The following is a 27,373-nucleotide window of genomic DNA, read 5'->3' on the forward strand; positions in this document are numbered from 1 at the left end:
TGGGAGTTGAGTGTTTTGGGGATATCTCCAAATGTATAGTGATTTTTAAGCAGCTTTGTGAGGTGTAATCAACATACAATAAACTGTGCTATTTAAGCTGTACATTCCACAAGTTTTGATGTATGTACATACCCACCCTCAGGAGAGTGGACATATCTATTACTTCTAGAAGTTTCCTCCTATTTCTTTGGAATCCCTCCCTGTCTTCTTTCTCCTCCACATCCCTGACTTCACAGGGAGCCCCTTATCTGCTTTCTGTCACTGTAGATTGGGTTACATTTTCTAGTTTTATATAAGTGAAAACATCCAACTATGCACTCTTTATTGGCTGTATTCTTTCACTTAACATAATTTATTATGAGATTTATCCATGTTACTGCATGTATAAATAAGTTCATTCCTTTTTATTGCTAAGTAGTATTCCATTATATGGATATAGCACAAGTTATTTATTTCTTTGTCTGTTATTAGACATTTGGGTTATTTCCAGTTTTCTCATCTACCTCCTTGTCTTTTAAGCTCTCTTTCACATTTTCCATCACTTGATCTCTCTGTGAGGCATTTTTACTTACTGCCTCATATTGGCACATTGTCTGGCATGTGGTAGGTTGAACCATATAGAATTGTCAATATGTGACCATTTTGACCTATGAAAATGGCAATTTCATGTAGTTCATCATAGAAGTAAGTGTTTACTAAGTTTTGTTTTATTTATTTATTTTTTGTGAGGAAGATCAGCCCTGAGCTAACATCTGCCAATCATCCTCCTTTTGCTCAGGAAGACTGGCCCTGGGCTAACATCTGTGCCTATCTTCCTCCACGTTATATGGGATGCTGCCGAAGCATGGCCTGACAAGCGGTGCCTTGGTGCGCGCCCAGGATCCGAACCCGGGCCACCAACAGCGGAGCGTGCACTCTTAACTGCTATGCCACGGTGCCGGTCCCCCTAAGTATTATTATTTTTTTTGTGTGAGGAAGATCAGCCCTGATCTAACATCCATGCCAATCCTCCTCTTTTTGCTCAGGAAGACCGGCTCTAACATCTATTGCCAGTCCTCCTCCTTTTTTTTTTCCCCAAAGCCCCAGTAGATAGTTGTATGTCATAGTTGCACATCCTTCTAGTTGCTGTATGTGGGATGCCGCCTCAGCATGGCCGGACAAGCGGTGCGTCAGTGCTCGCCCGGAATCCGAACCCGGGCCACCAGTAGCGGAGCACGAGCACTTAACTGCTAAGCCACGGGGCCGGCTCCCCCGCCACCAAGTATTTTTTAATGAATGTTACTTGTTTTTACATTTAAGACTTCTGCCTGATACAAAATTGTTTACATATGTAAACTCAACTGTGTAAAAAATTCTGCATAATAAAAAGAAGACTAAGTGACACACTATATTAGTAGTTATTGTGTCTGGTTGGTAAAATTATGTTTTTTCTCCTCTATTGTTCTGTATTTCTTTGTCTTATATATATACTTATACAGTAAGCATATATTACATTTACAATAGAAAATAAAACCTTTTTTGAAAAGGAAAAACCTGTGCTTTTTTCTAATTTGTGTAATTTATTTAAAAATTATTCTTCATTTATTCTTTTCTTTGCAAAGGCAAGAACCATGGTATTCTATAATAAACATAGATTTTAGAGCCAGTCAGATTCTCTTTCTGTTGTGTGTGACTTTAGGCAGGATATTTAATTTGTCTAAGGCCCACTGTCCTCGTATGTAAGATGATACCTCATTTAGCCTTCACTGAGAGGTAATCATCAACGTGTCAAGTGCCTGGTATATACATGTGTCACTTTCCTTCCTGTGGTTTCTCAGCCCAAAGTCCTGCCTTTGATTAAAGGCAATATAACTCTGACCCCACACCTGTTACCTTAGTAGTTTTGTAACTGTACTACTCATTTTGTTCCTTTTCTTTCCTTAAAAAATTTTTTCTTAATGAGAACAAGGCGTGTAATGTATTATTTATTTTTTAAATAACAAATTTTAAGTTACATGCAGAATTTACCTTTCTAATAGTGACCTTAATGACCTTTTTCATTTGTTTCTTGTTTGAAGAATATCAAAGAATATTCCAACAACTAAAGATGTTGAGCCACTGCTTGAAATAGATGGAGATATAAGAAATTTTGAAGTGTTTTTGTCTTCAAGGACCCCAGTTCTTGTGGCTCGAGATGTAAAAACCTTCTTGCCATGTACTGTAAACCTAGACCCTAAACTACGGGAAATTATTGCAGGTGGGTATTAGTAGTAAATTTAATTCTTCTTCTCTAAAGTCCTCAGAAGTTTTCCTATTTCTAATTTAGCTGTGTAAGTTTCTCCTGCTCTGTGAAAAACCAAGAAATATTGAACTAAGCACTACACGGGAGAATTAATGAAACCGAGGATCGGGAGGCTTGGCATCCTTTTGGGGAGGTTAAGAAAATGTTATTTGTTAAACTTACTTTATATGTTTCCCAACCCACACACCTGAATCCTTACTTTGGAATCAGATTCCTTTTAACGTATAGACACCACTTTAAGATGGCAGTTCATTGTAATTTTTCTGTCACCAATCGTCTGTTCTTAATAGGACCAGAGGAGTAAGAAAGTCTTTTTATTATTTTTTAAATTTTGGCTTAAATTTGTGGACTGGAACTTGAAGATAGTGACATGAGGGCTTGGAAATAGTTTAAGTTGTTCTTGAGGCAGCGCCATATACACATGCACACACACAAAACCTTTATTGAAACACATTCTCTTTTGTATGATACTGGCACTGCTAACCCCACCTTTGAGTTTTCCAGGAGTTACGAAGAGAGAGCCTTAAATTACTCCTACATATTTTTTTAGATACCTGTTATAAAGCTGATGTCAAAGGTGTGTTTTGTGGCAATGGAATTGTTTGTTGTTGTTCACAGGCAGATGAGTCATATCATTTGTAAACCCAAGGTCTTAGCTAACATTGTCTTTATTAATACTACACAAGTGGGAGTTATTAGTAATCGGTAATACTTTATGAATTATAAGAATTGTTACAATACGACAAACAAACAAATACCTTAAAAAGTCAGAGAAAAATGTATAGTTCTGGTAACTGAAGAGAAGAATCTAGATGTTGTGATTTTTCAAATGGTGAAAAACTACTTTTTATGCAAATTAGTTGGGCTTTTCTTACTAGAATGTCTAGAATGTTCAAGATTTCCTGTCTACTTCTTTAAGCCAGTTGGAATCCCTGGCAAGAGTGATAAAATCATGTTTCTGTCTGGTAACTAAAGGAGGTAATTGGACTAACTACTAATGTCCTATTTTCTTTTGCCTTCTGCACTATCATTTAATCTTTTAGATGTTCGTGCTGCAAGAGACCAGATTAACATTGGAGGACTTGCATATCCCCCACTACCCTTACATGAAGCTCATCCTAGACCACCATCAGGCTACAGTCAGCCTCCGTCTGTCTGTTCTTCCTCCACTTCCTTCAATGGACCATTTGGAGGTGGGGTTGTGTCACCACAGCCTCACAGTAGCTATTACAGTGGTATGACAGGACCCCAACATCCATTCTATAATAGGGTAAGGAAGTGCTAGAATCTTTAATCTTAAGAATTTGTTCCAGGGAAATATCAGAAGTTTTCTGCTTATGGATTCTATTATTGTTTTGAAACTGTACTTGAGTTTTTTAATAATAGGAATAATGTTGTTTGCATTTAATAATATATATAATATTTTAAAAATCAAAAGAATTTTGAATTTTAACAGGTTCTAGATCTCAGTTGAGTCTGAATATTAGAGATGCTTTTTGCTTTTATTTATTATCTTGATAAGAAAGTGAAAGTCCACAGGATCAGCAGTGACTATCATATGCTTCAAAGGGATCTGTTTCTCTATTTGTTTGTAAACAAATGTTCCATTTGTTATCTCGTATAATAATCTATATTGGCATTTAAAACAATGATAAATGTAAATTTCTATTTCAGTAAACCTATATTTAATATGTGTTATAGCTTTTAAATGTGAGAAAATGATGGAAAATACTGCTTGTATGACTCAGATGTTATTGCTAAATAATAGCACCATAGCCCTTTTCTAGAGTTTTATTTCAAGTTATCTTCAGTCATGTATAATTAGTATAAGTATGATAATTTTCTACTTGAAAAGATGAAAGCACAATTAATTATCAGTGGTATTCAGACTCTCAAGTTTAGTAGGCCTAAGCTATTTGCACTTTAATGACCTTAAATACTAATATTTCCTATAGGAAAATGGAGCATGAATCCTAGTATTTTGCCTTCTGGAACTGTACTGTAGGATCCTTTGCAATTACTTTTTGTTGTCTCTCTCATTAGTCTAATTCTTGAACATATAGGGGTTAGTATTCACAGAAGCCCAGTGTGCATGCCTAAATCAATTTCATATGAGCTAGGAAGAAAGAGAAGTTTAGAATAAATGTGGCAAAGAAGAGATTCCAGAGTTTAAATTAAATTTTCAGTTCTTAAAAAATGTTGGCCATATAAGTAATTAGGTACACCGTTCATAGAGGTCCTATGAATGCTATTCCATTCTTTTACTCAGACAAGGAGAAAAAGGTGAAAGAGTAGCATTGTATAATGTATTCCATTCTTGTAAACTTGAACTGTGTGGTAGGCAGTGTGAAATGCAGGTTTCTATTTACCAGTCTTAAAATCTGCTGTAATTTTACGTAAAATGGCTCAATTGATCATTAGATGACAGTTGAAGTTTTGAGACCAAGAAGTTTGAAGAAAAAAAAATTAGCATACCATCTAGGCTGAGACCTTGTGTTCACTAATTTTATATGAATAACAATCCATGTGATGCTTTAATAGCATTTTATTATTTTTAAAGCATTTAAAATTTTTTCATGTTTTTATGTCTAGTTATTTTTTGCTGTAGTTATTTGAGGTTTTTAGTCTGAAAGTTAAAAGTAGAATAATTTTCTTAAAATGGCAGTAGTGAAAAAGGTAGGGAAGATGTTACTTCAGTGTAATGAAGCTTAATGAATTTTAATCTTTATGTTTAGCCCACATAATCTGACATCTCGTGTTTATATGAAACTGATTACAAATAAAGGCTACCGTTACAAATCTCGTCGAAACAATGGATTACCAACATTGAAAAAATAGGCTTGCTTATTTAGGAGATAGAGTAAACTCTAGGGTATAGCATATAAGGTAAATTCTAGGAACTTAGAGTAACAATATTCTTGGAATCCATGCTAGGATGTTCTCATATAATCAAGACTCTTTTTGGTCTTACTGAAGGCTAATATTTTTTTGTAAAGAATAGTATTCTGTTAAGATTCCATTCTAGTTTTTTAAAAGAGATGGTGAATTAATATTTGTAAATCACTTAGAACCTGACACATGGTAAGCCCATAAAAATGTTAAATGTAAAGAGAAACTCTTCTGTGAAATTGTAAGGTGCAAAACTTCAGTTGCTTAAAAAAAAAAAGCTTACATTAAATCAACAATATAAATATTTAAATAATCTGTCTTAAGTTTGGGTTTGATATCTTATAGAATGTGAGTGAGGCTTTTTTTCGTTTATTTTGTCATTTGCATTAAAAATTTGAAGTTGTATTTTATTGGTTAGTTTCATTTGATAAATCTCATTACACTTTGATTTCTGTAATTGTTTATCCCCTTCTTTTGTTACGTGTTTTTTCCATAGCCATTCTTTGCCCCATACCTTTACACGCCAAGGTATTACCCTGGCGGTTCCCAACATCTCATCTCACGTCCATCAGTAAAAATGAATTTGCCCAGAGATCAAAGCAATGGCCTAGTAAGTATAAAAAAGGGTAACTAAAGTATTAATCTAATAAGCAACATAGATAGCAATTAGAAGTTTGATTATTTCCTTTCTGTAGTAAAAGAGCACAACTTATTTTATAAATAGTTTTAAGAAACGTTAAGCTATTACTAACATAAAATGTATTTTGTTTTCAATTCTGGTAAATATCTATGGAAGGAAAATGACTAGCAGCCTCAGTGAATAAATGTTGAGTTGTTTACAACCAGAGTTTCTGGCTTATAATGCAGTATTTGTTACCAAAACTTTTAAAACTAAAAACCTTTGCATCTACTGATTTCTAGTATCTTCTTAAAGGATATATATATGGTATCTGTATATATATGTTAGCCCTATGGTATAAAAATTAGAGCATATATTGAAAGAACATTTTAATCTAATGGCAGAAATTAAATAGGAAAAGGAAATTATTAAAATGTACTGTTGAATCTATTCCGAACAAAATACATTCGTGCCTAAAATATTAGGTGTTCCTTATGATAAACTTAGTTTAACAATTTAAAAAAAAGAAATTCCCTGTTAATATATTTTTATAAATTAGGAGACAAAAGCTATAGAACTTAAACTGTTATTTAAATTTTAGAATGTTGTCACTGAAGGAGAAACCTGATCCCATCCAGGTTTCGATGTTTTATATTATTATTTTTACATCGTGTTCATTCGTCATCCTAGTTTGGCTTGCTCTCTCACCTTTACCCACACTCTTGTTTTGTGTTGTTAGGAGGTTATCAAGGAGGATGCTGCTGAGGGGCTTTCTTCACCCACAGACTCCTCGAGGGTAATGAGTAGTCTTGTGGTGTGGAACATGCGCATCTCATCGCTTCTGCAGCAGTAACAACTGTCTGAATTGTGATGACGGCAGTTCACTAACTCTGTGTCTGTGGTGTGATAGGCAGCTGGTGTAGAGTAGCTGAATGCTAATAATCATAGTTCATGGATTAATTAAAAAGCTAATGTTTAACTTTACCCTTTATTTCCTTCTGCTTTTCCCCTTTCTCAATGAAATAGGAAGGGGTTTTTTATTGTCTGGTAAGGAAGAGGTTTCCAGCAGCCATCAGGAGCATTCTATTCGTGGTATTTGTTCCTTAGTGTTGACCTCTATTTTCACCTTTGCCTGTTTTTCTTAAGCCTGCAATTGGTGCTACACATGTAGAATATTTTCGGAGATATCCAAAATTGCCCTTGAGACAACAAAAAGGCACTATGAGCTGGATAGTGTAAACCAGAAATGGAGCTTTAGTGACTCATTCTTAATCTAGGTGGCCACGGTTTATGAAGCCTTAGTGTAAATGCAGTACTACTTTTCTTTATCTGTGTATGTATTAAATTAAATTTCTGGATAAACACAGAGCTAGTTCAGCATGTAAAGGGAATTATTTAAACCTTTATTTTTTTGGTCCAACACTGTAAGGTGGGTTTCTTTAAAAAAAAACAAACAAACTTATCTAGGAGGTCACTTGAATATTTATTGCTCAAGACTTTGTATTTAAGAAATATGTTTAATGTGATGAGCCTTAAAATCTTCATTTATGCAATCAATGTGGAATTTAAAGAACCTAGTTTGTATTTTAACTTCTGTTGCTTTATTTACAGAATGTTATGCTTATGTAAACATGATCAATTTAAAGCAATGTTGAAATGTGTCATAGGAGTTAGAATTAATGTGGTGAAATATTGCATCCTGAGAATATCCATAATTTTTTAACTTAAAACATGCATTTGGATAGGCAGTAGTTTTTTTACTTTAATTTTCTTTGAATTAATGTTAGTAAGAGAGAGAAGGAGAACCATTTTGGTGTTTTCGTTGAGGAGTTGATGATTCTTTTTAAGTCATTAACATTTTAGCTGAAGTATTTGAGTGACTTCAATTATCCACGAAATGATAGACACAATAAACCATAATAATTTTCTTTAGATGTTAGGAGAATCTTCAATCCATGGATCATTGCCGCCATATGCAAGAATGACTTTTAGTTTAGTTAGAGAGCCTTTAATGTGTAGATTCATGCATGCAATGCAGTTCTCCGAGCTAAAATTCCTCAGCAAACTTTTGTTGAAAATTAGATACTGTGAAGAATTTGATGGTCTTAATGACACGGACATGCTGAAGTAGTAGCTATGCTTAAGAATGTGGACAAACCCTTGTAATTAAAATGTGTCTGTAGTTTCTTTCAGGGACCAGTGAAGGAGCATTAGGCAAATTTTGAAATGAGTTTTTGGGGAAGGGGAAATAGTACAATTCTTGAGATGTGTTTAGAAGCCCAATAACGAAAAGTAAAGATGCTCTAAATATATTAGTGCCTTTGTTTAGTAAAATAACTGTACTATTTGCTGTTCTTTTAATATTAAAAGATAGTTTTATGATCTGCTTAGTGAATAATGGGTGCTTACTGAGCTTTCTTTGCTTTTAAGAATTTAATGATGACAATAGCACGTAAAATCTGTTTTGTAGAAGACTAGTAAAAGTAGACACTTAGTTCAAAGCCGAATTAAAAGCAGTGGTGGAAATGTGGAGAAGTATCTGTACATGGGAACACTGTCTGGGATCTTTACAGCTGAACCAACATAGAAGTAGTTAATATAAAAATTATTTAACCCTTCATGGCTCATATGGCTTTCTAATCCTGTAGTAGAAAACTCTCTATATTTCTGGGATAACAGCAGATTGAGTCCATCTCTGCTCATTCAGCTGTCCCCTGTATGCAACAGTTGATGACAAGAGCTGCTTATAGATAAGTCAGGAGCTACACAAACATTTTTGGACAAATGATCTTGTCATTACAGACGCCGAATACAGAATAATAAGATACAGATACAGAATAGTAAGTTAAAAAAAAAAACAAAACACCAAAAAAACCAGATTATAAAGAGTTAACCAACTATAGTCTTTTCTATTAGTGGGGGTCCCATCTTTTTTTTACCACAAAGAATTTCTGATAGACTTTTATAAAGCAGATCCTCATGAAAATAATTGGGTTTTCTCACATTAAGGAACATTGTAATGATTATAGCTTGTGAAGGCCAGCCAAGAACTTATCAGATAAATTATAGATATGTCCAAGTGTTTCACAAAGGTGAAGATGTAAAATATAAGCCTCTGTGATACCTTTTTTCCTATAATTTTATAATAAAGAAAATATTTGCCAAATCTAAAACTGGAAAAAAAATATTGATGTTGGACTCAAGATATGCTCTTCAGAGTATTAGAGCTAGAAAGGACCAGTGTTTTTCAAACTTTTAAAGCAGAGAAACCTTTTTGAGAAATGCAATCTTAATCAAAATTCCAGTTTACAAAACCAGTAAAAGAAGATCTCTGGCCCCGCCTTGGACTTGCCTTCTGTCTCGAGGATCCCGAGAGAACACAGGTACTCATGGTATAGTCCAGCTCCGTGGTATAGATTCTTGACTCAGAGTCTGTGAGACTTACCTGAGGTCCACAGGAGGGAGTGACAGACGTGGAACTAGAAACCACGTGGCCTGTATCACAGCCCATTCCTCAATACCATGCTTCTTCTTTGCTCCTGTGCATGACTTAGTCAGGTAATTGGTCTTTCTTGTTAAATAGACCCTGGTGATTAGCTCTTTGCCTTAGACAGATTCCTTAACCTCTCTGATACTCAAGTTCCTCATCTGGAAAAACAGACCAACTCATCCGTCTGATTTAAGGATTACTCAGTCTTAGCATACTTTAAGTACTTAATAATAATTATTATTACTACCCCAAAGGCCAAATTCCATGGAGTTTTAAGACTCAGAAACTAAAACTGTGTGGTGTTAAATAACCCTCGTCTCAGTGGTGGGAGTACCACTGCACGGATACTCCAGTCAGTTAATATTACCTCAGCCTTCTATCTGTTGATGCTTCCCTGACCCAAAAGGTGTCAATCGGTTTGTTTTCTTAGAGTTTAAAAGGATTTCTTGGTTATTTGAATGCTCCAAACAGTTTCAATTTTTAAAGCTTTCCAGGGGGATTTTACTTGGTGCCTTTACTCTCTTCCAGTCCGGTTCTCACTAGGAAGTATTGGATCAGATCCTTCTGTGACGATGAAGGAAAGTGTCCGTTATGGAGGACCTGTCTCCAGCCGGGTCTCCTCAGTGGCATGTTGTTATGGTATTTCAAAGAGCTACTCTATGAGTATTGTAGATTATTTTTATTTAAAGTATGATGCTCATGGTGTTAACTGTTTCATTGAAAAGCATTTTTTCAAAGGAAGAAGCGATACAGCATTGTTGACCCTTTTATCCTTGAATTATTTAGCATCTAGTACTACAGATGCCTGTGTGATCATTCACTGGGTCAGCAAGTTTATTGAATATCTACCATGTACTGTTCTCGTGGGATGCAGCAGTGAACGAAACTGATGAAAATCCTGCCCTCACTGAGCTTATGGATTTGAAGGCTGCCAAGAGGGGGTTGTCAGTACTGTCATTCTCTCTCGACCTTCTCTGCCACAGGGTTTACTAGATATCTTTAGACAGCTTCGTGTAGGTCACTTTTATACTTCATTGAAAAGGCATGAAAAAATTAGCACAAAGTTTAATTGTAAAGAACTTAAGAATTGCAAAGAACTGTTAAGAACAGTAGCCTGAGTTCCCGTGTGCAGTTACTTTTACTTTTAGAGATTGATGAAAACTACTGAGTTAAGAAAGGAATTAAAAAAAGAAGGTCTTGGTTTTTATTAAACTGGATCAGGTCGTTAGAGTGACCAAGTATAAAGTAAAAAAGAAAAGATGGGGCTTAACTGTAGATAATTTTTATTTCCACCACTGGTTTAGAACTTATAACCTATCTTCAAACACATGTGTGTCCAAATCAAGCTGTCTCCCGTTGTCCAGGAGCAGACTTGGACGAGAAAGTTGGAGAGGCCGTGGGTGAGAGATGCAGGTTCCGTTTAGGTTGCAGGCTCAGGACTGGTACTCCGTGCCAGCTCTCAGTGGCTTCTCCGGAGGTTCATTCACACTTTCTCAACTATTTTAGAAAGTGCGTTTTTATTCTGTTGCAGTTTGGAAAGGTATTAGCTTATTTTTCCTTTAATAATATAGTGAAAAATTATGTTCACTTCCAGCTTGAAAGTCTTTGTGCCAGACTTTGAGTCAAGAAAACTTTTTTCCTAAACAATTAATAAACTACGACTAAATTGATTTTTATCAACTAATTTGATATTTTTACAGAAATATGTTGCAGTGATGATATAATTGAAATCCTAGAGAACAGTTAAAAGTTAAAAAATAACAAAATCATATTCATTGCAGTTGTTTAGTATTTGTGTTTTTCAAAAGATTGCCCTTAAAATGTGATATTAAGCCGCATCTGTCAACTTTGACCTAATTATTATTTCTCATGTAGTTTGAAGAGTAAGTTATGTTTTTCCAACTAGGTTAACAATAGCTTTCTTTTGTGTTTTGGGTACCTTGTAATAAATTGTAATTTCCTTAGTACTCCTTTTTTGATATTTTTTTAAGTCTCCACAGATATACATAGTAACTTTCTAAAAAACCTGCTTATAATAAGGTTGATATATATAAACTAGAGAACAGGGTTCCCATGAAGTACTCCAGACAGTGAATGTTAAAAGAAAAACATCTGGCATTAGGCTAGCAAAGCCCTGCCCTTTATTGTACTAAAACAGTGTTGTAAGTCAACTTTGAATAAATATTGTCAGTCGTCTCTAGATTATTTTAACTGTTTTAAGAGTATTTACCACCACCCTAATAGGTTCAGAAAAATAATTAATAGTAGTATGTTTGCTTTGAATTAGAGTTTTTAAAAATCTGTATCACTGAAGTAGTTATGTTAACGATAGTATGCAGATATTTTTCACCATTACTTTTATGATTTCTTGAGCTGTAAGGCTCTTAAGGCCTTTCTTTTCCAACGTATTTTAGTGCATCTATTTAATGTGCCACATGCCCGATGAAACAAAACCCACATTTGAAAAGTAGATTTCTGAACATTAACTATAGTGTGGCTAGATAATATTTCATTTTATGAAGTGATCATGTGAATTCCAAGTATTTAAGCCTTATTATTAAATTAGTCTGCAATTAATAGTTGCAATTTTCTACTCAGAACATTTAAAAATTAATTTTAAACTTGTATATCGTAGGAATATTGACTTTTCATAGCAAATTTGATTTGCCTGGTTTTTTTGTTGAATGTATGGCCCATGATTTATTCTTTTAATCGAAAGAATATAAATTTTGAGAGTACAGTTTTAAAATTGTCAAGCACACCATCATGAAATTCAACTACTGTGTGCATGTGTGCGAGCATTCCTTGCTTTGTGTTGCTATAGAGGTGAAGTTATGGGAAATAAGAGGAATGATGAAAGTGCTGCCTGTGTTTTATTATATGTGTGTATTTGATGTTTTACTTTTAAGCTCGTGTCCTTCATTCTGTTTTATTCCTTCCTTAAAGCCGTGTGACTCTGGGTTTAACAAACACAGACAGGTACAGAAACTTTCAGTGAAATCTTACTCACTTTTCTTGTTAGGCTATTAGAAGCAATCATTGGCAGCTTCATGCTGGGCTGTTTATAATTCTGTGCTCATTTCAGTGTCTTGGGTTTGTTTTAATAGCTGCTTTCAGCCTTTGCATGGCACCCATTTCTGGCTAATCAATTCTAAGCTTATTTAATAAATTTACTAAAGAAGATAATGTTTCAGAGTGTAGTTTTAATCTACTTACAATATGAAACCATGCAGTTACATCAAAGTAATTTGAATCTGTTTTGTTAGCTTTTCTTTTACCTGGAGAAATTTCAATTTGTTTGGAAGTTTATTTTTAATAGTTTAAACAAACTAACATCTTCTGCATTCAATTTTCTGAAAATTTTTTTTATAAATTGTGATGTATGCCAAAATGATCTGTTCTTGATTTGTAACAGGTAAATTTCAAGTAAGAATGCATGATAAACTTTAAAGTATTACCATTCCGTGTATTGCCAAAGTAATATAATTAGTTTTCTATTAAGAATTTACCTACTGAGGGCCGGCCCCGTGGCTTAGCGGTTAAGTGCACGCGCTCCGCTGCTGGTGGCCCAGGTTCGGATCCCAGGAGCGCACTGACGCACTGCTTCTCCGGCCATGCTGAGGCCGCGTCCCACATACAGCAACTAGAAAGATGTGCAACTATGACATACAACTATCTACTGGGACTTTGGGGGAAAAATAAATAAATAAATAAATAAATAAAAAGAATTTACCTATTGAATTATTAGATATGCTCTTTCCTTATCACTTTTGTACTCTTTCCTTTTATGAGATTTCCATCCAAAAATCATTATTTTGGTCACTAAGATTCATTTGGTTTCAAAATAATTTTATTATATGTGATTATTTTAGAAAAGACCTGGCAGGTAATTGCCATTTCTCCTTTATTCAAAGAATCATATTGTAACATATGTTAACTTATTGATAATGTACCCCTTATCTTGATAAAGCCCAACTTACAAATAATCAAAGTCAGGCTATAGCTTTGATGGAATTACAGGGATCTTATGTCCATGTGTGTGTCTGTCTTTTCTTATAGCTTCTGAAAGTCATTCAGAGATAATACATATTTTCTCCATAATCCCCAATGAAGGAGACAATATGTTTTAAAATAATTGATAAATGTAAAAGTTTTAAAGGACCATGAAATTAAAATTATGTGGAAATTTTTTGTTTGTTTGTTTGTTTTTTGGTGAGGAGGATTGGCCCTGAGCTAACATCTGTTGCCAATCTTCCTCTTTTTGCTTGAGGAGTATTGTCCCTGAGCTAACATCTGTGCCAGTCTTCCTCCATTTTGTATGTGGGACGCCATCATAGCATGGCTTGATGAGTGGTGTGTAGGTCCGCACCTGGGATCTGAACCTGCGAACCCCAGGCTGCCAAAGCGGAGCGCACAGACTTTACCACTATACCACTGGGCCAGCCCTGGAAATTTTTGTTTTAAAGGAAAAGAGTAGTATCTTTATTAACACATCTCTGTTGCTATTCTCCATGGAAATAAGATACTCTAATATTTTCTATTTTTTCCCTAAGTTGACAGAGTTAATTTATTCCATGTCTATTATACTTGTCCTTTTAAGCACAATCATAAATAGAGTTCTTTTATGATTAAAAAAAAAAAAACTTTTTACTTTAAAATAATTTTGAAGAAAAGTTACAAAAATAGTATTCCTTGATGTTAACATCTTTTATAACTGTAGTATATTTTTCAAGAGCAGAAATTAAAATTGGTCCAGTACTATTAACTACAGACTTTATTTGAATTTCACCAGTTTTTCCACTAATGTCATTTTTCTGGTCCAGGATCCAGTCCAGTTGTGTTTTATTGTTGTTTCTCCTTAGAGTTCTCTAATCTGTGACAATTTCTCAGTCTTTTTCTTGTCTTTCATGACCTTAATTAATACTTTTGAAGAGTACTGGTCAGATGTTTTGTAGACTGTCCCTCTGTTTGGGTTTGTCTGCTATTTCCTCGTGATTAGAAGGAGGTTACACATCTTTGACAGGAGAACCACAGGAATGATGCTATGCCCTCCTTAGAGCATCACATTAGAGGGTCTGTGATGGTCCTGCCTTACCACTGGTAATGCTAACCTCATTCACTTGGTTAAGGTGGCATCTGCCAGGTTTCAACACTGTAAGGTTTTGTTTTTCCTTTTGTAATGAATAAATGTCTTGAGAGAGATATTTTGAAACTCCGCAAATATCCTGTTTCTGCTTATACTTTTGCCCATTAATTTTAGTTTCTGTTGATGCATCTTGTTTACAACCACTATTATTGTGGTGTCTTCCTGATGGTAATTTTCTATTTCCCTCTTCTACATTTATTAATTGGAATTCTATAAGGAAAAGCTGTCTTTTCTTCCTCATTTACTTATTTATTCAATTATTTGTATCAGTATGGACTCATGTATATTTATTTTATTCTATAAATTACAATCTGGTATGATCATTGTTTATTTGGTGATCAAACTGTTCATTTGTGATTTTTGAATGGAGAAAATGTAAACAAGTATGAATATATCCAGAGAGAAGAGACAGGTTGAGGAATAAAAATTTTTGAAAGACAGTATTAAAGATAATTTAAAAGATAAACATTATTCAGCAACAAAAAAGAATGAAGTACTGATACATGCTATAGCATGGGTGAACCTTGAAAACATTAGACTAAGTGAAAGAAGCTGGTCGCGAAAGGTCACATATTGTGTGGTTCCATTTATATGAAATGTCCAGGATAGACAAATCTATAGTATAGAAACAGAAAATTGGGAGTGGGTGTTGGAGGGGATGGAGAAAGACTGCTAACAGGTTCAGGAATTTCTTTTTAGGAATATGACAATGTCCTCAAATTGATTGTGGTGATGGTTTCACAACAATATGAATACACTAAAAATCATTGAATTGTACGCTTTAAATGGGAGAATTGTATGGTTTATGAATTATATTTCAATAAAGCTTTCTAAAAAGAAAGAAAAAATCAAAGAAGTATAGTTATTAAAAATTCATAGAAAACACTTTAAATTTCCATACTAGATAGTAGATAATTAACACTTTGAATATTGGCTGTACTCATCCAGGCAGAAAATAGAACTATGTATAGAGATATGAAAACTAAATTATGGAAATACTAGTGTTTTGCTATTAGTATTTTTGAAGCAATTGAACCTCGGACCATATAATATATGGCATATTTTAAATTTATATTTAAAAACAAACTATGAATAAATGTGTTTGGTGCAGTATATTCCAAGTCATTAATTTCCAAATTTGTATGGGCCTATCTCATACTTGCAAAGTTGCTAAGACTCCCTAACTTTCATAAAATTACTCCCCCAACTATCTTTTCAATATGGTCTCATTCCCTAGCTTTATTTATATTTATATGTAATATAGATATATGCTATGCATATACTGTATGTGTGCATATTTATTTATCCATTCATAATAGAATATTATGTTATGCTTTCATGTTACACATAACATTTAACAACTGGCTAACAGGCAGTTTTGGCTGTGTTATAGTCTACTTTTGTCTTGATAATGATAAAAGAGGCAGTAGAAAATATAAATTTACACATTCCTGAGGATAGGATAAATTTTTTTTATCATTTTGAAGTTAGATTGAATGGTGAACAGAACAGATCATTTGGAACATTATCTTTATTCTCTATACTAGTTGGTTTGTTTTCTCTTTATTGTGGATATAGTTTCTGTAAACTCTTCCAAAATAGACAGTTGCAGCAAGGAAAATAGGAAGTTGTAAGACCTGATAAATTAGTGCTCTGGTCCAAACCTACCACTAACTAGCTATTTATTCTGTGACTTTGAAGTCAAAACTTAACCTTGCTAGACCCCAGTGTCCACATCTGTGATTGAGGAGATTCATATATAATTGATCACAGGTAAATACTTCTTTAGTATGTTACCACACTCAGAAAAGGTTTTTCTTCTAAGTAAATACTAGAATTATTTATTATTTTGACTTTTCTTTTAAATGAGACCATATTTTAATGGATTGTATTTACTTTCACATGTGTTAAGAAGTAATATTGTTGTTTTATATATACGTGATTATTGTATGGATTCTTTAGGGGAAGTTTTAGATCCCTTGGATATAAAATATGATCAAGATCTGAAAACCTCAGCTGTCGTAGACTATTAGTCTGTAGAGACATTTAAAGCTGTTTAGTATAGGCACTTTAAAATTATTTCATAGATTTAATTTTTGCATTTTTATAATACAGGCGTCAGTAATTTTACCCCTTTGTTCTTCCTCTTTTTTTAAAACCCCTGTCGTCCTGTTATTAAGGGCTACATCCTTCTCTCTTGAAGTTAGGCTGTAAACATTTGAGAAGTTGGCCTAGGCTTGGTTCATGGAATGTTCTATCTTCTTAGAAAAGTGGTTTTGATCAGGCTGTATCTGTTTAAAAGCTACTCATTAAGGTATAACGGTGGCTAATTCTGTTCCCTACTGGCATTTTCCCATACAATGCACATCATACAATGAAGTTTTTACTTCAGTTTGAAAATTTGTTGTTGATCCAAGTACTTCATAGTGTAACTTCATGAGTATTTCTCTGTCGCGTGACTGCATGTATCTGGCATTAAGTGCTATTCATACATGTATTTTTCCACGGCTTATCTAGGGATCAGGCCCAGCCTCGGGAACAATATCACTGAATTCAATGAATGTGGATGCAGTATGCGAGAAACTGAAACAAATAGAAGGGCTGGACCAGAGTGTGCTGCCTCAGTATTGTGCAACAATCAAAAAGGTGATGTACACATTTACCTGCCGACTCAGGCAGGGCTGAGGGCATAGGAGATGGGGCTCTGTGGACAGTGAACACCTCATATTTAGTTTCTTAAAGATGGGTTCTCTGTTGAAATGGGAAAGCTCTAAATGGAAACATGATTCTTATTATTTTATATCCTAAAATTGCCCTATTATCCCTTAGTTTACAAATGGGTAAAAGAAAATAAAATAGCTGTATTACAGTGTTATTGTAAAAAAAAATTACCTAATATAAGTAAAAAATGCCTTGATGAGAAATACAAAGCTCTGAGAGATTTCACGATTAGGTAAACAATAACTCATATTTCCAGTATGCAACATAGAACATTCAAAGGCCTTTTCTTTTATGTTACATTTTCTTTGATTGTCATATTTATTTGTGACTTAATGATTATCAAAGTAAACCACACTTGCTTCATTTTCCCCAAATTCTCACTTTCATGTCTTACAGGACTTATGATCATGTCCCATTTGATGAAACCTCATAGGTTTGGGTTTGCAAGGCTAACACATTTGAAAAGTTTATTTCTTCCTAGATCTTCTAGCAATTCTAGTAACTACCATGAAGTTGGACGGTGTTGCCTGGGATTTTGAGGAAGGCTTCCCATATACCAGGCCGAGTCCCAGTTATAGCAGATATTTTCACAGTTGTACTTTTTCTATCAGAGAACTGTGGTAAAGTAGAGCATTAATAACAAGCCTCTAATGTTTACATACTTTAAAGAATGGCATCTAAAAAGTTTTTAAAAGAATTCTGAGCATATATAGATACCATTTACTAATCTTAACCTAATTTTAGTCAGAAAAGTTTCAGATAATGTCAGTTTCCTTACAGATCTGGCTTGTGCTAATCCCTGTTTGCAAAAATGTCCGGCACTGCCTTTCTGAGGTACAAGCCTGACTCTCTCTTCTAGGCAGCTTGGTTAGAGTCAGGAAACAGTGAGGTCTCTGACTTGAATCCTTTGTGGCAGTTTTGTTTTCATCAGGACAGCGGTTTTCTTTCCACTCAGCTCTTTATCCCCAGGCCCTGGCTTTTTGAAGCCCATTGTAGCAACTGGTTTCTTAAGTGCTGCAAATTTCCTTGTGTTCAGCAGGACCTCTGTTACAGGCTTGCTCTGTACACTCTTTTCTTCAGAATGAACTTGGAAACTGAACACTCTAATGATTTTAAATACAGGTATTCCATAATTTTATCATAGTTAATAAAGTCAGGTATTGTATTTTGTAAAATCAGCAAGCTACCTATTATTAATAAAGAAAATTCCGTTGTTTCTTATTTGGGGGCAACTAGAATTACAGACACCCAATGGTGATACAGTCATTTTTGTGAATTTAATAGACTGAGAAATTAGTGGGTGGACATTCTTTATGACAGAAGTTATCTAATATAACTGGTAAGTTTGTCAGAGGTTACTTCATTTAGAACTTCGTCCATGACTGACAACTTAGAAGGACAGACGTCTTTGACCCCTCCCAGGAGCTTGTGTTCATGTTCATATTTTACAAGATTAGAGGAGAAAAACTAACAGTTTTGTTATTGTGCATGACAGGGTAGGTAGTTCTGGAAATAGTTGGGAGGGTTAGCTCTTGGGTTGGTCTCTAAACAGTGATTTATTTTACTTGAGTACTTAAGACAGAGAAATATGGAGTGGTTTATGTTGTTCAAATTCAACGTGTTTATTGTATTATTGCATGGGATGATAACCTTTTTTAGGTCAATATTTTCTAGTCTCTAATGACTTTCCTAATACTAAATGTAAATATACTTTTTATTCACTAATAATTCACAATATCTCACATTTTGTTTGTCTTTATACTTATATTCATTTTTATTCAGGCAAACATAAATGGCCGTGTGTTAGCTCAGTGTAACATTGATGAGCTGAAGAAAGAGATGAATATGAATTTTGGAGACTGGCACCTTTTTAGGAGCACGGTAAGATATTTTATATATATAGAATTATTTACAACATTGTATAAAGCAAGTGCTAATAGATACTGGTCTAAACTGATATTTTTTTAAAAAAAATATAAACTGAATTTTACACTTATGTACAACCCTTATGTATTCTGTTACACAGCAGTAGTTGGCAACTTTTGCCTTTGGGCATTTTACTTGGGAATTTGGGAAAGAGGCTACCTGCCTGTCCTCCGTATTTTCCTTGACAAAGACTCTCTCCTTGACCTGCTTCTTAGTCAGCCTCCTCTAAGCCTCTAGGCCTTGACCTTGGTCTCCATCCTGGTGAGGCCTGCATTGCCCAGTTCTAGCAAGAATTCTGTTAAGTCAATTTAGAAAGACTGACCCCCACCCTCGATGTCTGATCTCCCTCTGTATCTGATCAGATTCCTCATTCCTCACCACCTCCAGGTGCTGTCTGATCCCCCTGGCCTGCCTCCAGCAGCAATCTTGTCAAGTCGGTTCATCAGAGTCTCCTCTTACCCATGATGTTTCTTCTTAGCGATTTTCCATCCACTGACCCCCACCCTACTCCTTGCTATAAATGCCAGCCTGTCCATGCTGCTTTCAGAATTGAGCGCAGTTCTATCCTGAGGTCTCTTTTTCCCTATTGGAGTAGTCCCTGATTTAAATCTTCTTTAACTACCATCCAGCTGTGGCTTTCTTTGACACACTACAGTTGCATTTTGTTTTGTTCTCAAGTTAAATTTTAAACTCAAGTAATAACATAATGGTCAAATTAGAGTATAATATATATATGATGATTATTGCCACTATTTCTTTTCGTATTAATTAAAATGAAAGATAAACAGATATAGTACAAATTTGCTAGAAATTCACTTACAGAAAATAAGCTTTCTCATTTCAATTATAACAGCTTTATAATGTTTTATATCTTAAATAATTTCTAAAGCTTCTAAAATGTGATTTATCATTGTGGATATTAATGATATTTTTTTCCTCTGTTAAGGTACTAGAAATGAGAAATGCAGAAAACCAAGTGGTCCCTGAAGACCCACGTTTACTCAGTGAAAGCAGCAGTGGCCCAGTGCCCCATGGGGAAGCTGCTCGCCGTTCCTCTCACAATGAACTGCCTCACACTGAGCTTTCCAGTCAAACTCCCTACACACTAAACTTCAGCTTTGAAGAACTGAATACACTTGGCCTAGATGAAGGTGCCCCACGTCACAGTAATCTAAGTTGGCAGGTACTTATTAATGTCATTTTTCATATTACTGAAGAATTAGGGCAATATTTAATTCACCAAGATTATGTTGGTGCATTTATGTCGTCATTCAGAAAATAATGAGTACGTAAGTGAAAAGACGGAAGACTCTCTATTCTCAAGGGGCTGTATTCTTCTGCAGAAGACAGTCAACAAAATAAAGGAAAAATAAGATTATTTTAGAATTGATAAGAACTGTGAAAACAATCAAATAGGGTAATGGCATAGAAAGTAATATGAACTGGGCTACTTTCGTCAGTGAAGTTTAGTCTTTCACTTGCTATTTTCTTGTTAAATTCGTTAATCATTGGCTAAAATTTATCTTTGTTGGAAAACTTGCCACATCTTACCCCTTTGAGCATCATAATTTGGTTTTTCACTACATATACTCACTGTTTATGGATATTCATTTTCTTTTTATTATCGGATGTTAGATATGGGTAACTTCTTTGGATGTTCTTAGAAGAGGGAGGGCAGGCAAGGATCAGGAATAAAAACAAAAGAGACAGACACATGAGAAGGAGTAAGGAGAGAATAAGAAGAAAAATAAACTAGGCAAAAAACAGAGCAGGTACAGAAAAGAGAGAAGACAAGTGAGGGAGGAAAAATAGTAAGTAGCTACAAAGAAACTCCCTATGAAAAGGGAGCAATGTTTAGGAAGAGCACTACCTGGCAGGTCTGTCCCTTTTAAGGGTGTTTTATTTGGTTTGACAATAAAAATATTTTTTTTGTTGTTCTCTTTTTCTGCATACTATCTACTTTATTTAAGTTGGGAAACCAACTTAAACATTGATTATTGGGAAATGTTTTATTATTAGGTATTGACTAAGATAAAAATTCCCTTATTTTACAATAAAGTCCACCTTGACCCTTTGTCTCTCATTTTCAACAACAGTGGTTGCTTTCTTTTCCCTGGGTTTCCTTTTAACATTTCTTAAGAACTCCTCCTCCTTGGCTTTGCTTTTCCATACTTGGTATTTCCTGCTGTGACCTGGAAACTCACAGCCTTCCTGTTAATGCAGCAGTTCTCAAACTTTTTTTTAATATCAGAATCCCTTTACACTCTTAAAAAATTAATGAAGACCCCAAGAGCTTTTGTTTATGTAAGTTTTATCTATCGATATTTACTATATTAGAAATAAAAAGAGAGAAACTTTAAAAAAATTTATTAATTTATTTTAAAATAAACCAATTACATGTTAACATAAATAACATTTTTATGAGAAATGGCCATATTTTCCAAAACAAAATAAAATTTAGTGAAAATGGGGTTGCTTTGCATATCTCTTTAATGTCTGGCTTAATAGAAAACAACCAGATTCCCATATCTGCTTCTGCATTAAATCTATTGTGATGTCACATATCATGGAGCCTTTGGAAACTCCACTGTACACTCCTGTGAAGATGAGAGTGAAAAGGCAGATGATCACCATACTCTTATAGAAATAGTTAGACCTCATGGATCCCCCGAAAAGGGGAATATCTGTATACTGGATTTGAGGGCGGTGGATGGCACTGTCCTTACAGTCTGAATCCTATTGCGAGGACCTTCTCAAGGAGATAGGTCATTTCTTTCTGTGCAAGGAAGACTTTTCGCCTTATTTCTGCTTCTTTGTTCTAGCCTTTGCTCTATTCCTTCTTAAACAGCCTTGATTCATTTTCTTCCATTTCCCTCCCCATTTTCCTAATCTGTACTTTTTACTCCTCATTTATTAGCTTTTCTGGGATCTAAAGCAATTCTAATCCTAAAACTTCACATTGGAAATCAAACTTTTAAAACTATTTCATTTCTCTGTTTACTGGGACCTGACTGTTGACCACATGGCTTCTATTTCTGTTCATTTGGATCCCGTATTTATCTTTTCTATTGCACTCTATACTCTATTCTTTTTAAATTCTTTTTTTTTTTTGGCATTTTAAGTACATTTTCTTACTCTGAATTGAAATTTGACAGAAACTTCATGTCTTACAAGTTGGAAAGTTTTTTTCTTTTTTTCTTTTTTTTTTGTGAGGAAGATCAGCCCTGAGCTAACATCCATGCCAATTCTCCTCTTTTTGCTGAGGAAGACCGGCCCTGAGCTAACGTCTATTGCCAGTCCTCCTCCTTTTTTTTCCCCCCAAAGCCCCAGTAGATAGTTATATGTTATAGTTGCACATCCTTCTGGTTGCTGTATGTGGGATGCTGCCTCAGCATGGCTGGATAAGCGGTGCGTCGGTGTGTGCCCGGGATCCAAACCCGGGCCGTCAGTAGCGGAGTGCACGCACTTAACTGCTAAGCCACGTTTTTAACATACATTAAAGACTTGAGTATTTTGTTTTTGAGGTATATCTTAATTCTCATCTTCTTTCTCTTTTCTAAGAGGACTTTTTATATTTTATCAATGAAAGTGACTCTTGCCTTAAATAAAAGTTAAATGGTTGAAGTTATAAAAACAAATGCTAAGACAAACCAATTTTATTAAAATTTGTGTAAAGTTTTCTAATAACAGTAAAATAATCCGTAAGTTTACAACTTTTGTTAAACTGTATTATGCAGACTTCTTTTAAAAGAATTTGATATTTTGAGGACTTTAAAAATTCTTAGTATGCAAATATATTTCCTAAGCTGATGTTTATTATGCCTTTTTTTTTTTGTTATTTGAATTCTTAAATTATTTTTTTTTTCTGTCTTCACAGTCACAAACTCGCAGAACCCCAAGTCTTTCGAGTCTCAATTCTCAGGATTCCAGTATTGAAATTTCAAAGCTTACTGATAAGGTGCAGGCCGAGTATAGAGATGCCTATAGAGAATATATTGCTCAGATGTCTCAGTTAGAAGGGGGTGCAGGTTCTACAACAATGAGTGGCAGATCTTCTCCACACAGCACATATTACGTGGGTCAGAGTTCATCAGGGGGCTCCATTCATTCTAATCTAGAACCAGAAAAAGGGAAAGAGAGTGAACCAAAGCAAGATGATGGAAGGAAGTCATTTTTAATGAAGAGGGGAGATGTTATAGATTATTCATCATCAGGGGTTTCCACTAATGATGCCTCACCCCTGGACCCTATCACTGAAGAAGATGAAAAATCGGATCAGTCAGGCAGTAAGCTTCTCCCAGTTAAGAAATCCTCAGAAAGGTCAAGTCTCTTCCAGACAGATTTAAAGCTTAAGGGAGGTGGACTGCGCTATCAAAAACTTCCAAGTGATGAAGATGAATCTGGGACAGAAGAATCAGATAATACTCCACTGCTCAAAGATGATAAAGATAAAAAAGCTGAAGGGAAAGTAGAGAGAGTGTCAAAGTCTCCAGAGCACAGTGCTGAGCCGATTAGAACCTTCATTAAAGCAAAAGAGTATTTATCAGATGCCCTCCTTGACAAAAAGGACTCATCTGATTCAGGAGTGAGATCCAACGAAAGTTCTCCAAATCACTCTCTTCACAATGAAGCAGCTGACGATTCCCAACTCGAAAAGGCAAATCTCATAGAGCTTGAAGATGACAGCCACAGTGGAAAACGGGGAATACCACATAGCTTGAGTGGCCTGCAAGATCCGATTATAGCTCGAATGTCCATTTGTTCAGAAGACAAGAAAAGCCCTTCTGAATGTAGCTTGATAGCCAGCAGCCCTGAAGAAAACTGGCCAGCATGCCAAAAAGCCTACAATCTGAATCGAACACCCAGTACTGTGACTCTGAACAACAATAGTGCTCCAGCTAATAGAGCCAATCAGAATTTTGATGAAATGGAGGGAATTAGGGAGACTTCCCAAGTCATTTTGAGGCCGGGTTCCAGTTCCAACCCAACTGCTATTCAGAATGAAAATCTAAAAAGCATGACGCATAAGCGAAGCCAACGTTCAAGTTACACAAGGCTCTCAAAGGATTCTTCAGAGCTCCATGCGGTAGCCTCTTCTGATGGTACAGGCTTTGGAGAAGAAAGAGAAAGCATTCTTTAAGAAAAACAAGCAAAAGTAGAATAGTATTAGTATACCCCTATGACAAAATTGACCTGAGTTTTTATGCACATCATCTTTGTACATTTCATTCACAATTAATGGATGAGAAGGCCTTTTGTAAAAGAGACATATACTATACAACAGAGGAAAGTATAAGAAAGGGTGGTTCATCAGTCAGCCTCCATTGTCTTTGTAATTAGAAGCTTAAAAGCTCACCATTGTTATTATACTTTACATTGGCACTCCTCCTAAAATTTTTTGAGACAAGATCTGAGTAAAAAGATGGGTCAGAAATATTAAATATAAAGGGCTTAATTTGCCAAAGAAAATAAAAAGCTAGAGACCCCTTTTGTAGAACATTCACTCGTCAAATATTTGAGGGAAGATGTGGTGTTAGATGAACCAGAAGCAAATTTTGCTCTTAAGGGGTAAAAGATAAGAATTTACAGGTTATGGAGTAGCCCAGAGACTAAAGGTAAATGCTCTGTAAATTGAGAACCAGTGTTCTATATAATAGACAAATTGCTTATCAAAGGTTTCTTAAATTTTAAGTAGAAAACAGATGATAAAGAGGGATTTAAAAATTGATAAGAAAGTGAGTCAGCAGTGTCCAAAGCAGAGTCCCAGTAACTGGACCATTATGAGCTACTAGGAGAGTTCCTGTGCGGAGGGGCCGATAACCTTCCTGTGACCTGGATGCTCTTCTTGCCAAATCCCAGGCCTGGCTTCAGGCACCATCCACCTGCCCAAGAACCCACCCTGGTCTACCCTGTGACTCTTAAATTGTGTGTCCAACTTTTCTTAGTGAGCCTAGCAATGAGACGGAAAAAACATGAATTCTTTCTCCAAAGAATCAGAGAGACATAAGTAGTAACAATAGGCACTAATAAATATTTATGGAATGAGAGAATGAGGAAATAATTACATTCCAAAAGTCAGTGACAGCTGACAAATGACAAGGAGATAGTCAATTAGGTAAAACTAAATCATTGCCTTCTATACTGGGGCAAAGTTTATCTACTTCATCTGTTCCTAAATCAGCATGTTAATTCTCGGGCAGGATCATAGGAAAGGAAAGGCTTTTTTTAATAAAAAGTTAAAAAATGTGTAACAAAGCAGGGGTAAAAAGAAGATAAAACTGGTGTGACTTTCCTTTTATTGTTAGCAGAGTTGAGAGAATGATCACATCCAAGTGTCGTGTGGACTAGAAATGTACCCTGTCATCATGCATTGAAAATTTTTTGTTTTAAAGTAGCTTGTTTGTGTAGAATTAATTTTGGCAGTATATCCTCAGTCACAGATCAGATTGTAGATGGTGAGATTGTAGATGTGTGATTACTTAAATTTAGTGTTACATTTGCGATGTTTATCACTTATGGATTTTTATTAATATGCTGAATAAATTATTTACTTGACCAGTCATTGCAATAAATAGTTGCTCTCTTGGGTTTCATTGCCTTGATGTTTGAGTATAATCGAACATTTTCATAAAGTGTTTATTTTGCATGACCTTGTTTTAACCAATTAAGAAAAAGGCAGGATGTTACAGACATTAAATATTGAAATGTTAAAATTTTAGTATTTATAGTGTTTATTAGTTTGCAATATTGTATAATTAGTAATTATTTCAGAGGCAATATTTTTTTCCTTTTCAGGTGAGTAGATACAGCTTAATATCATTCTAGTACATTCTTTATACTGTTTGTGAAGTTAATACTAGAGTATTAAGTGTACAAATAGATTTAGAAAACAATAAAAAATTTGCATGCTATTCTGACTCATGAATTTTTATTCACTACAGTCATGATGATTCACATTTTGATTAAAAATAAGAAAGTAATTTGTATATTTCTTTCGTCACGTGTCTAAATTTCCTTAAAGACAGTCAGGTTCATGTAGCAGTCATGTGGCTGGCAGAAGTGTTCTGAGCTGCCCTCGCTAGGGTTTTTGAGAGAGCTTGGTTCTTAGGTGCCAGTGCCTAAATGATGCTTTAGTGAAGCATTAGTGCCTAATAGCACAACTCTGTACTGTGCATTTCTGTAGCTACAAGAAGGAGATTATGCAGATCCTGGGAGGATAACAATTTAATTATTATATGAACATTCTGAAAAAGTTTGCTTTTTCATACTGTTACAGAAATTGAAAAACCATATGGGTTATTGAGTCACACCATCATCCCTTTGAATCTATGTGTCTATGTGTTTGTGTATCTATATCTATTTATAGTATATAGCTCAGTCTGATTCTCACATATGCAAAACTCTTGCTTTAAGCTGGGTGAAAAATGATAGAAAAGAAAATCGGTGCTCTAATCTTGCTGGTCCCTTAGATTTTGCATCATTTAGAGTCTTACCCATATTTAATAAACCATTTTACCTTCACTTTAAGCCACAGATAGTTCTGTTCATGTAACATAATGTTAAGTCAGATCCATATTCCTTGGACGTAGAGAGCAGTACCTATGAGTACAGCCTTTCTGCAGGAGAGACTAGAAATGAAAAGAAGCTGTTGATATCTCTCAATTGATACAACTTTCATAATGCTGGATGTTTAAAGGATCAGCTCTGAAATTCTGGGAAATTTAAGCATTTCTAACTGAACCAACATTTTAAAAATTAACAGGAAAACTTGTTTTTGCGTTATATTTTATTTATGTGACTTGTATATAGTGGTCAGAATAATTTTAATTGCCTAGCCAAATAATTTTAGAAACTTATTTGCTAAGTTGAGAACTCTTTAGATCACTTGCATGTTATAATGCTGCAGTAAAATATATTTGTAATCATGATTTTTTTTCTTACAAATACTAACCATTAGAAAATATTTTTTGAATGAAATTAAATCTTTTATTCTTCTGGCTAAAACACTAAATCTAGAAGGTTTTAAGACCACATAATTTTTCATAATACCAGGAATTCTCAGCCTATTTAGAAGTATCCCAGAGTTTAAAAATCCCTGAATTCCTGGCTAACTGTTGAGTAAGTCAACATAACTACCAGGAAAAGAGAGAACTAGAGGGCACTGTTCCCCTTTACTTTATAGGTGAGTGACATTGAGGGGATAAGCAGGGGAAAGGGAAGGTCCAATAGAATTAACTTCTTTGGTAAACACTTGATACTGAATATCTAGGCTCCTTTGTTCCCCACCTGCCCTTCTAGACT

The 27,373-nt window shown here is 34.9% G+C and overlaps 1 protein-coding gene across 5 annotated transcripts in view; it reads left to right on the forward strand.

The window, feature by feature from the left end:
* The window catches only part of KIDINS220 (kinase D interacting substrate 220), a 117,955-nt gene extending 91,972 nt beyond the window's left edge, over positions 1 to 25,983 (forward strand). For 3 of the 5 annotated variants that reach the window (XM_087437189.1, XM_014792150.2, XM_087437190.1), the window contains 7 exons: positions 2,058 to 2,236; positions 3,325 to 3,551; positions 5,667 to 5,780; positions 16,943 to 17,071; positions 18,929 to 19,027; positions 20,019 to 20,255; positions 22,950 to 25,983. In XM_087437189.1, coding sequence (XP_087293315.1) covers positions 2,058 to 2,236; positions 3,325 to 3,551; positions 5,667 to 5,780; positions 16,943 to 17,071; positions 18,929 to 19,027; positions 20,019 to 20,255; positions 22,950 to 24,212 — 2,248 coding nt within the window. In that variant the 3' untranslated portion in view covers positions 24,213 to 25,983. The remainder of the gene's footprint in view (positions 1 to 2,057; positions 2,237 to 3,324; positions 3,552 to 5,666; positions 5,781 to 16,942; positions 17,072 to 18,928; positions 19,028 to 20,018; positions 20,256 to 22,949) is intronic. The other 2 variants (XM_014792151.2, XM_087437192.1) reach the window with 1 other exon arrangement.
* The last annotated feature ends 1,390 nt before the right edge of the window (positions 25,984 to 27,373 follow it).

The sequence above is a fragment of the Ceratotherium simum genome, chromosome 11, assembly GCF_057802395.1.
Source record: "Ceratotherium simum simum isolate JZ-2026a chromosome 11, ASM5780239v1, whole genome shotgun sequence".
Classification (NCBI taxonomy): domain Eukaryota; kingdom Metazoa; phylum Chordata; class Mammalia; order Perissodactyla; family Rhinocerotidae; genus Ceratotherium; species Ceratotherium simum.